Source organism: Hyaena hyaena, unplaced genomic scaffold, assembly GCF_003009895.1.
Source record: "Hyaena hyaena isolate Hyena2069 unplaced genomic scaffold, ASM300989v1 scaffold_32, whole genome shotgun sequence".
Lineage (NCBI taxonomy): Eukaryota > Metazoa > Chordata > Mammalia > Carnivora > Hyaenidae > Hyaena > Hyaena hyaena.
This window is the reverse complement of record NW_024080663.1, coordinates 2,884,604-2,896,750: the sequence shown is the minus strand read 5'-3', so window position 1 is coordinate 2,896,750 and position 12,147 is coordinate 2,884,604. Positions and strand designations below refer to the sequence as shown.

Below are 12,147 nucleotides of genomic sequence, written 5' to 3'. Positions count from 1 at the left end.
TCTAGCTACCTATTTATCTATCTATAATGTCTTTTATTTATTTTTGAGAGAGAGAGACAGCATTGAGAAGAGGAAGGCCAGAGAGAGAGGGAGGCACAGAATCTGAAACAGGCTCCAGGCTCTGAGCTAGCTGTCGGCACAGAGCCCGACGCAGGGCTTGAACCCACGAACCGTGAGATAATGACCTGAGCCGAAGTCGGACACTTAACCGACTGAGCCACCCAGGTGTTCCAGTGTTAGTGTTTTTAATACCTATGTTAATGATCATTAATGATCAGCCAACTCTGTAGTTTTGGTTTATGAACACTTCTGGTCATGGCACACATATTTGTTTATTTGTTCAATGGTGTCTGTTCTCATGATGAATAATTGGTGCATCAAGCAAACATATAAACCTCCCTTGTTCTTATCTCCATCAATAACTACCCAAGGAAATGAAGGAGGAAACACCTATAAGGTTCTATTTTTGAGGTTCAATAAACCAAACTGTTACTTTCTTTTCCCATCATATAAGGAAAGTAAGAAAAACCTTCTTAGCTTTGATTTTTACCTCCATATTCAGGGAGAATATGTGGTTGATGCTGAGTGAAATAAAAATAGAGTGCGATAGCATGCAGTAATGATGATCACTTTAATGATTAACTTTATGTAATGTGATGATTTGGTCTGATTAATATTACAGGCATCATACTGTGGAAATTATGAAACAACTTAATTTGCTATAATTAAAAGTATGATGTCAACTCATTTTTAGATTGCATATAGGCAAAGTAAGTATAGGTTATAAACTATAATGAGAAATCAAATCCAGCATACATTATATTCTAATATATAAAGTTGGAGAAATAATATAAAGAAATTATATTCTTTGTAAAGATTACCCTTGAATAGTTAGATATTTAATAAATTATCTATTCTATATGAACATGAGGGCCTAGGCATGAAATTACAAATCAAAATGCTTTTGGTAGACTGCTCTGGTCAGTGATATCCTGAAAAAATACTGTCTTTAATTCACCACTACTAAATTATTGGATACACCAGAAATGTTCATAACCACACAATAAGAGTTCTATTCATCCATAAATTTACCAAATATTTATTGAGTACCTATTTTGTACCAGAAAAAAATGGTGCTAGGTGCTATAGCTAATAAATAATGCCTGCTTTGAAAACTCTCATAGACGCAGACAAATCAGCAATCATATTCAGTGTGGTAACACATATAAATACAGTGTACATTAATGGCAAATAAAATGGCATTCTGCACAGCAGTGGTGCACATCAAGAAAGAGAAGCCTGAAAATGGTACTCTATGAACTAATCTTGAAGAATGAGTAGGAAGACATTACTGGAAAGGAATTAGCTACTGGGAGATTGTAGTATAGATAGATCATCTCAGGTAAGGGAAGATGTAGGAAGGTAAAGGAGTTTAATTCAAGAAAGAAAGAAGGAAAGAGACATGGATAAATGCCTTTGTAAACATGCTACTGGGAAATAAATGATCAATCAGCATTCTCAAGTGGGAGAGCCCTTATCTGTAGAATGCTTTTGGCAAGATCTACCTGCTCATCTAGGATAGCTATGATAAAACAAACACAAAAACCTGGGAAATGGATTTTTGGGGACGGATCTCTGTAAAGAGAATATAAAGTATGCGAATATAAACTGCAGATATTTTATGTTTGAATCAGCTTCCTTCTGTGTAAGTGATAGAGCTACTAATGTTGTTTAGAGGTCTCACATTAATCTGGTTTGAAGTACATCTTGATGTACCAAGATAGGACCTGTAAAATTGTGTTGGTGATCTTGCACCTCTCCTTGCTTGCCCCATACTTCTTTGTTTATTTAGATTTTTGAACTTGTTAAGAAAGCTTGATACAGGTTATGTCTCTCACTGGTGTGAGTTTGATTTCACAACTCAATCTTCTGGTCAATTAGGTTACTGAGGACATGAAGAAAGATAAAGAAAGGCAGTAAATTCTGCCTACACATTCTTGATCTCATCTTCCTTAATTTGCTAAAGAGTTTAATTTTTTTTTAATGTTTACTCATTTTAGGGGGGAGAGAGAGAGGAGAGAATGGGAGAGAGAGAGAGAGAGGCAAGCAGGGGATGGTTGGAAAAAGAGGGAGACAGAGCCGTCCAGGCGCCCCTTGGTAAACACTTCTTAACATATTTTGTACTTTTTAGTTTATATAGGCTCACAGTCAGTGGTGGAAAGTGAAACAATTTTGATAGGCTTACTACTCTCTGGAATATATATAAGCTAATTCTGCAATTATTCTTTGACAAGAAAAGTTTGTTGAAACCACAAAGTGAGGTTCCATTTAATACCTGCTATGATGTTACAGGCCTTTTTTTTTCACTTTAAGCTTTTAAAATTGAAGAATCTTGAACAGAAAGAAGCATTTTTCCATGTGAGAGTTATACTACACAATTACCCCTTACCTATTTTATTGTGACACTACTGAGCTGCAAAAGCCAAAAATGCAATGCATGGGATAATTTAAAGTCTTAAATATTTTTGCACAGGTAACATAAAATACATTCCTTCTAACAAGAGGAGAGTATTGTTAAATATTACTCATGACTGACGAAATTTTCTTTAACTAGTTCTTATTACTTCCTCATCTTAGATTTTGCTGCAGTAAAGCATTTCTGGCTGCTGTCATAGTATCTTACAAAATTATCTTGCAGTATCCTCTTCAATCCTGAAATTCCTCATTATATAAATTCTGTTCATCTTCTAATCTCTCTGATTCTATTAATTTTATTAATTTTTATTCTTTATATTACTTGGTTATGATTTCTTCCTTTCCTTTTTTTAAATTCTTTGCTCTCTTTTAAAAGACTGAGGACCAGGAACAAGTAACTTTTTTTTAAATCTACTTTTACTGTTAGATTGATATTTTAATGTGATATATTTTAAAACTTTAAAAGTAAAATAGTTATTTAAAAGCTATCAGTAATAATTTTGAGGTGTATGTATGTATGTATAAATTATATATTTTGAGTATTTCATTTCATTTAAAGTCTTCCTATAAGGTTTTCAATGCCCAGAAAATATATTTATTTATTCATCATGATTCCCTGATATGACACCTTCGATCAAGCATTGTTCTGTACTCTGAGTCAGATACAAATTGAATGAACCAATACCTCTGAAGGAGCTTGCATTTTAATTTGTGAGATGAGTATAAAGTAATAACTACTCTATGTGACCAGTGCTATAATATAGGAAACATAAACAGCTATAAGATCTCACAGGAAGAAGAGGTTAATTAAGAAGAAACTAAGGAAGCTTGCAAAGAAAAATGACATTTGGAGCAGACCCTGAATGATGAGTTCAGCTTTAAAAAATGTTTCTTTATTTTGAGAGAAAGAGTGCACATGCATGAGTGGGAAAAGAGGCATAGAGAGAAGAGAAACAGAATCCCAAGCAGGCTTGACTCTGTAAGCACAGGTCTGATGTGGAGTTTGATGACATGAGCTGACATCAAGAATCAGACACTTAACCTAGTGAGTCACCCAGGCACCCCTGAGTTCACCTTTTCACAAGAAACAAATTTACTTTAAAAAATGACAATTATTAGCTTTTATATTAAAAAATAATGTTTAATCTTTGAGAGACAGAATGTGAGTGGAGGAGGGGCAGAAAGAGAGGGAGACAGAATCTGAAGCAAGCTCCAGGCTTTGAGCTGTCAGCACAGAGCCCAATGTGGGGCATGAACTCAGACTGCGAGATCATGACCTAAACCAAAGTTGGTCACTTAACTGACTGAGTCACTCAGGCAACCCTATTTGCTTTTATATTAATTCATGCATGTTTTACATTTGGTTTTATGTTTTGAATTTTGTGCCTGACCAACATGCATATTTTTTAAATTATGCAAATTACTTTAATATTTTCAATGTATAAGATAAGAAGACAGTGGAAAATTGAAAGGAATATTATTAATGGGAGAAGGGCTTCTAACTTTCACATAAAAGTTAATAGAGTAATAACACATTATTATGTAATAAAGCTTAATAGTGACTTGATAACATACATATATGTATACCAATCATAAATGATTGTTAAGCCTTTCAAAAGATATATAGTTTCCAGCTCTCCAGATATTCCTAGTCAACATAACATAATCACCATCCTCCCCTTAGAATTACTGAAAATAGTTAAGCTTTTCAAGTATGTAATCTTGGTAAGTACAGGCTTCTGTATTCTCCTGGCCTATTTAGTCTTTTATTTATTTAATTTTTTCCACTCACCATCTGAATTCTCACATGTAGTGTAGAATTCTGACAACTTCACCTGCCAGCTTCTTTGATATCCATGGCTCGAATGTAGCATATTTTACCTTACCAACTGGCTGGGGATATATTAATTGCAACTTGTTTCAAGTGTAATATTTATAGAGATGGCCAAAATTTTCAATATAGAGTGGCTGTCACTTCATGAGGAGATACAGCCTTCCTGTCCAGATTCCACATCATTCAGACATCTTTCTCTGAATGTTCAAAATACAGAAGTTGGGGGATATAAAAAGCTTTACGAGGAATGTAATTTACAACAGTAATTTTACAGATGGGCACTCTCAGACTATGATATGTAATCTAGAACAAAGTTCTCCAACCTTTAGTTACTTCCCTGTCAACTGTTCCATTCTACTTCCCCACGTGATATTAAATTTTCACACTTTTCAAAAGAAATGTATAAACACACACAGATCCTTGGGATGTCATTCCCGTGCCATCATTAAAGTGTTAAAGGTATACTTAATATCTTAGTACCAGGGGAGTCCCTAGCTGCCACCAATTAACTCTGTGTGTTGGGGGCAATTGGGTGTGTTTATTTATTTGTTTGTTTGCAGATATCTTCATATTGGCAATCATGCTAACAGGTCTCTGATTACTTCCCATGAAGAACACCAACTCAAATGATGTGCAGGTGCCAAATATTGAAGACTTGCTATAAGCATCACCTTACTAAGTAAAATTAAATTGTCAGCTTGTAGAGGTTATTTTCTAAAAACAGTCCCAGGTTCATATTTCTTAAAATTATATAAAAACTAGAAAGCATTAGTTACTGGTAGGAAAATGTGTGTTTAGTCAGCAAGATGTAGACAATGAAGGTATCAATGGATGTAGCATAAATGTCATCATTTGATATTCAAAATGTCTGAGGGGAGGCTCACAGATCATGCCACATAAAGGATCTATTATGGGTTATGTATACAGGAGTCAACTATACTATTCAGGAGTCAGCTAAAAAGCACATTCTTTCACATAAAAAGACTAACAGACTAGGCAATCTGGTACTGTTATTTTTATTATTAGAAATAGTAAAGTAGCATTAATTACCAAACAGTGACCTCCTGAGTAGCTACAATATATGGAGACAGGTATATCAAAGGTAAATCAGTTAACATTTTACCAAATGAATAGGGGGCGGGTGGGAGCCATAGGGCATGGCAAGTGCTAGAGAGAGCTCATTTTAAATATAACAGAATTAAAGATCTATCATGTTTTATTGATATTAAAAATTGAATATGTGAATAGATTCTTAAAATTGGTGGGTGGGATTGTAGTAGTAAAATAATTTTGTACCGCTAGTAATTAATAAGGGATCCTCCTCGATAATAATAAGAACTACAAAGTTCTTCCCAAACTTTATCCTTTAAATTTATCTACACAAGTAGGTCTGTTGAGTCCTGACCTTCATGCCTCCTTTTAGGGATTCCCAACTGCCTAAAGCATTCTTGCAGTTCTATCTGATCTGTCAACAGCTTTTAATACCAGCATTTTGGGGGATTCTGTTATCCTGTGAAATTTAATCTCACCTATTTAAGCTTGCAGAAAGTACTGGAGGGAATTATTAACAGATTTTCCCTCATCTTCTTAAAGGATAGTGCTGAGTGATTGGCTGGTTTCCCTAAGGACGCACAGCTGAGAAGTGCTAGTTAGTCAGTAGCATCCTATTTAGCATGTGTGTGAGGCCACAAGGGAGACTGAAAGACATTTGGAATCAGAATCCCATCAATATGCTGATGATGCCTCCATATCTTCGTTTCATCAAACCTTATCCTGTAGCATTAATGCTTTCTTAACTAAGATGGAAAGTGCCCCAAAACAACACACTGCCGATGGCTCTAATTAGACAGCTGGAAACTACATGGATGATACATTAGAGCAGCGGATCAGCAGTCTCAGCATCACCAGAAAACTTGTTAAAAATGCAAATTCTCGGGCCCCTCCCAGACATCCGGAATCAGAAACTCTGGGACCAGGGCCCAATAAGCTGTGTTTAACCAGCCCTCCAGGTGATTCTGAGAACATCTGCATTCGAAAACTGGGATGTGGCTGTCACTGCTTAATGTATTGGGTGTTGCCTCCCAGTTTGGTAGATTAAAACATTTCTGGATCCAATCATACTGTTCCTTGTTATTAATGATGTAATGTTAAATGTAACTGGCCTTTATAATAATAATTCATATTTGTTACTAAAGGATGAGAGCACTTTCTATTGTTCTGTATTCTCTTCCCTTTATGACCATCTGAGAATTAGACTGAAGCTTTGACTACATGCATGCTAACATGCTCAACAGTGAGGGCCTTAACCAACAGAAAAACATGGTATGCCCAAATTCCATCCAAGAGCCCAAACCCATTAAATGATACACATATCTGAGAAAAACTCTAAATATCCATTTTTATGGATATGCTTCCATATGGATATGCTTTTATGGACATGCTTCATTGACTTTAAAGAAACCAAGTGTGGGGGCACCTGGGTGGCTCAGTCACTTAAGCGTCCAACTTCAGCTCAGGTCATGATCTCACAGTTTCTAAGCTGGAGTCCCATGTTGGGTTCTGTGCTGACAGCTCAGAGCTTGGGACCTGTTCTAGATTCTGTGTCTCCCTCTCTCTGCCCCTTCCCCACTTGGGCTTTTTCTGTCCCTTCCCTGCTCGTACTCTGTGTCTCTTTCTCTGCCTCAAAAATAATAAACATTAAAAAAATAAGAAATAAATAATTTTTAAAAAAATAAATAGAAAGAAAGAAACCAAGTGTGGTTGCAGACTGAGTGTATTAGGAGTAGAAAGCACAAGAGGAAGAGGAGAAATACAAAGAAATTGGGTATGATATTAAATTTTTCATGTTGGTTAACTTTTTTCCTAGAACGTATTCTCTCAGGACTGTATCTTGAAGTACCTAACTTCCTCCTGACTTTCCAGTTTTATAAGTGCCCGCGCGGCCATGTCAAGGGCCCTCTTTGACATAACAAAAACAAGTAAGAGACACGAGGGATTAGAACCAGAACCTCTGGAAATGCTGAAAGCCCCCAATACTAAAAAAGCAATAGCACTGGCCAATGACCCAATCCTAAAATCTATGCATATTCTGATAACATAGTACATATTATTTCTTCTCTCATGTTGAGCAATTTCACCTAAAATTACTGAATGAACCTTCAAAGGCCTATTACTGTAACACAGATCTAACCTTTAAAGTACTAGCTCTTTTAACGCCAGAAGCCCTGGATGCCAATTCTTCCCAGAAAACATTAACTTCCCAATTCTTTGTTAAACACTTTATATGTGGCACCATTGTGCTAGGCAGGGGGAAGAAACAAAGGAGAGCTGACCATGGCTCCTGTTCTTATGGAACTCACAATCCAGAAGTTTTTTTTGTTTTGGGGGTTATTTATTTATTTATTTATTTGTTTTTTAATTTTTAAATTTTTTTTAATTTTTTATTTCTAGGAGAGAGAGAGAGAGAGACAGCGTGAGCAGGGGAGGGTCAGAGAGAGAGGGAGATACAGACTCTGAAATAGGCTCCAGGCTCTGAGCTGGCAGTCAGCACAGAGCCCGACGTGGGGCTCGAACCCATGAACCGTGAGATCATGACCTAAGCGAAAGCTGACGCTTAACCGACTAAGCCACCCAGGTGCCCGTTTTTGTTTTTTTTTTAATTTATTATTTTAATATATATTTATTTTTGAGAGACAGAGAGACAGAGCACAGGTGCGGAGGAACAGAAAGAGAGGGAGACACAGAATCCGAAGCAGGCTCCAGGCTCTTGGATATCAGTACAGAGCCTAACACGTGGCTCAAACACACAAATCCTGAGATCATGACTTGAGCCGAAGTCAAAAGCTTAAGCGACTGAGCCACCCAGGTGCCCCATCAAGAAGTTTTAAGATCATATAAAAAATGTGCTTTCTTGTAAGCCAATAGTAAATATCCAAACATTTGTTTTTATGGTTTTAATTAGGCTCCAGAGCCACTTGAATTCTACTAAGCTGTTCTGCAGATGTGTGACTTGTTGTTTCACAGAACCATTGCTTTTCAACAGTTTGGAAACTATGGTTCAGCCCAGTGAACTCTGGCCTGACAGTGGAACTATGCCTGAACTCATCCTTTCTGTCCCCAAATGCAGTCGCATTGACTAATAGCCTACTCTGTCAGTTAGCCCCTGATAGCTTCCCTGCTACTGACCCAAACATCTTTTAGTCAATTTTCAACAGAACGGTCCTTTAAAATTTAACTCAGACCTTGGTGCGTCTCTGCTCAAAGCAGTGCAATGGGTTTCCTCTTTCACACAAAATAAAAAGTAAAGGCCTTATGAATGCCTACAAGACCTCACCCAGTGTGCCACATAATGTTCTCCCTAACTCTGTTCCAGTCACACTGACTTATTTTTTTTGTAATCTCAGAAATTTAAGAGCCTTCTTCAATCAAAGGTGGATGCATTTACTATCCTGGAATGTTTGGCTCTCAGATGTCTACATTTCCTCAGTCTTCATTTCTATGCCCTAAAGCCGTCTTTAATTAGAGAAGCCTTCCCAAACTACCCTATTTAAAATGGAAAATCCTGCCACCTCTTCCACCATAGCTTCTCTCCAAGCACACACTCCTTATACTTCTACATTAATCAACTTCTCTCCTTATCACTAATCACCTTTTGAAATACTATTTATGTGACAGTTAATTTGTTTGGTTATGGAGTGTCATCCCTCACTAGGTACAAGCTGTATTACAATTGTATTAAAATTGCCTAGAACAATGTCTGGTACACAATGGATGGTCAATAAATGTAGGTCCATTGATTGATTGATTAAATAAATAAATTAATTAATTCTACCTCTACCCTCTCAAGTAATTATCTGGTCTCATTTTTTCGTGTATGTTCTACTGAAGGCAGAAGAAATAGCCATCACCCATTTCTAATTACTTTTGTTAATGGAAGATGACTGTAAGATAAAACATAAAGTACATTGACATTTCCATCCAGGGTTATCTTCCCTTCCAACTCTCAGGGTGCAGCTTTTCTAATGAAAACTTCTTTCACATTGGAATCAGAAGAACAATATTTAAAATATTTAAGTCAAAACATACGTGTCAAGTACTTATTCTCTGTTGAGGTTCTGTGCTGTGCCCCGAGATACAAAGATGAATAAAATTAGCTCCCATCTTCTTTTATCCTTGGCAAGTCACATAATTCCAGTATGGCTGTTTTGTTTTTATTTGTAACATAATAGAATTGTATTAATTGACACTATAGATCGCACTCCAAGAAAAAACAAACAAACAAGAAAACCTCCCAAAATTATAAGACCATCTCCACTGTGGGTTTTGGAAAGAAGTCTGAATGGATAAAAGAAAGCCCAGAGAAAAAAGTTGACATCTGAAACCCAGCCATGAACCAGTGGTGACTCTGATATCTTAGTGAGACTAATCTGTATTGTGGTTAATCTACATGTGACAAATTACCTATTGATTAAAGTTATAATTCTTATCTGGTATAGAGACCCCAAATATATTAAGGCACTCTAAAGCAAACTGCATTCATAATACTGACTTGGATAAAATGTGTAATTTATATTTCTACAAATATGTTTTGTTCTTGTTCTCAGAACTAATATCCTTTATAAGTCTATATCTTCCCTAATAACATTAAAATTTGAGAAGTCCATGGTACATGGCCCAGCCGATTCCTTACCCAAGATTAGTCACCAGTCACCTGTAAGAATGAAATCATTTTAAATCTGTAATTTTAATAAGTTAACTCATTATTAATTCTAAATAATGCTTACATTAGAGATCTTAAAAAAATAAATGGCTATCTCTTTGTTCTACTGGCTTCGAAGCACAATGAATGGACTGTATGACCAAGGGATATAACTTTGAATGCAGCTCGTAAACTTAGCTTATATAGAATTCCAAAGGTCCCTAAGTACCACATTCTCTTACTATCTCCACATTTTGTGATGAGTACCTATTGTTCAGGAAATGAAGACTTAGTATATTCTAGTTACTAGTTACGTACCACACATTTCAGAAGATACTAACACTAAAAATAAGAAGCACTTAGGAATCGACAAAGATACATTTTTCATTTTTTCCAAATCAGTATTATAAAATAATTGTCTTTTACTTTGAATGTCTAAATTAGAAAAAAAGAAAACAACAACTATGGGTAGCCCAGAAATTTTTAAATTTGCATTTCACAATTTCAAGAACATTCTAATAATTTAACTAGGAGACTGCACATTAACAGTTTCGTCTCCTAAAATCTGTTACATTACAACTCTGTATTTTCTGATGGTTCCATTTTACCTCCTCAGGGACAGCTCTTATATTAACAAAGCCTTTTCTGAAGACGATGAACACGCGGCGGGCTCCACAACATAAAGCGGATGTTGCACAGTCGAAAGCAGTGTCTCCAGCTCCGAGTACAATTACGACTCCCCGTATCGACGGCAATGGAGAGTGACAGGTGCACATCCCTGAATGATGAAAGGAAAACCCCATTTTCAAGTAGAGAAACCATTTCTGCATGACAGCTCAAAAGATACTTGTACTCAAAGCAGTGTAAAATTGCATCTTGCAGTTTTCGAGGATGGAGTGTCACTATCAAATTATTCTGCTTCATTGAAAGACAGTTTTATTCCCATTTTAAAAATATGCTCATATGTGTAATTTCATAGTCAGTACCTTTAACTTCCTTTTTCCTTCTAGAAGGATAGCAACAACACATTTTGGAGAGTTTTAGGTCATAACAAACTGGAATCAATCAATTAAAACACTGTCAAAATCACGACAAGTATTTTTAACTTTGTATCATTACATTTCTGTTTATTAGAAAAAAGTTTTCTTTACCATGTGGGTTAACATAATTCACAGCATTTCATAAGAATACTTTATTTAGATATTATCTTGTAAGATTTATAACATGTAGCCTTGCTATATATTATATGTAGGAAACTGAAAATTTACATGCTGATAAGTGCTATGTAACTGAAGCATTTTTAATAATTATTTTCTTGAAACAGTTAAAATGAACTTTTTTCTCCTTTACAGTTTTCTCCTGGTTTTGTTTGTAAAATAGAGCTATAAAAGAAATATGGCTTTATAAATGTCCATTTTTCAAGGACATGTATATGAAGATTTGATGTCCATATGAAAATACTTATAAAGAAGTAACATACAAGTTTCTCTATTAGGTATCAGTATGTTATCAGATTAAATAAGACTGTTGATAAGATAAATTACTATAATTTTTGAAATGGCACCAAAGATAGTTTAGGCCTATAATCTCAGTAACTGTAATCATTTTGCTTGTAAGAGTTTGCATTTGGGATTACATAATGGCCCTCTGTAATTCTCAAACATATGTACTATGTACTATATGTACTATGGTCTTCCCTAGAAAGGGTTGCAGGTACAGAAGCATCCTCGTTTCCTGGGAAGAGAAAAGTGCAGATGGTATACATGTGTAGCTAGAAACCTCTGCAAAATGATCTAATAGAGAAAGTTTCTTATCTTTTTAAATTGTGGATAAAAATGTAAGTTTTTATCTTTTCACATGTAATTAGATGTTGGAATAGCTAAAGTTCATGATTTTGAAAAGATGTTTAAAGGATTTAGATGATCTGATTTTGGAGAATATATTATAACTTCTTTATCACTTAGACAATGACTCATCCAAGCAAAGTATAGGACGGGTTGCTTTAGTTTTTGTTGCTTCTCTTGGGCTCCATGAAACGGTATTACACAGAGACTAGATACTAGGGTGTTTATCAAAGGGTTTTCATGTTTAACTTCATAAAATTGCTGTTCAGCAAGGGACTGGGTTTTTCTGCCTGTTT

General features: G+C 35.6%; 1 protein-coding gene across 1 annotated transcript in view; it reads right to left on the bottom strand.

Moving 5' to 3' along the window:
* Positions 1-12,147, bottom strand: part of DPYD (dihydropyrimidine dehydrogenase) — an 821,052-nt gene that overhangs the window by 454,615 nt on the left and 354,290 nt on the right. Inside the window, exon 10 of the mRNA XM_039228461.1 lies at positions 10,616-10,785. Coding sequence (XP_039084392.1) covers positions 10,616-10,785 — 170 coding nt within the window. The remainder of the gene's footprint in view (positions 1-10,615; positions 10,786-12,147) is intronic.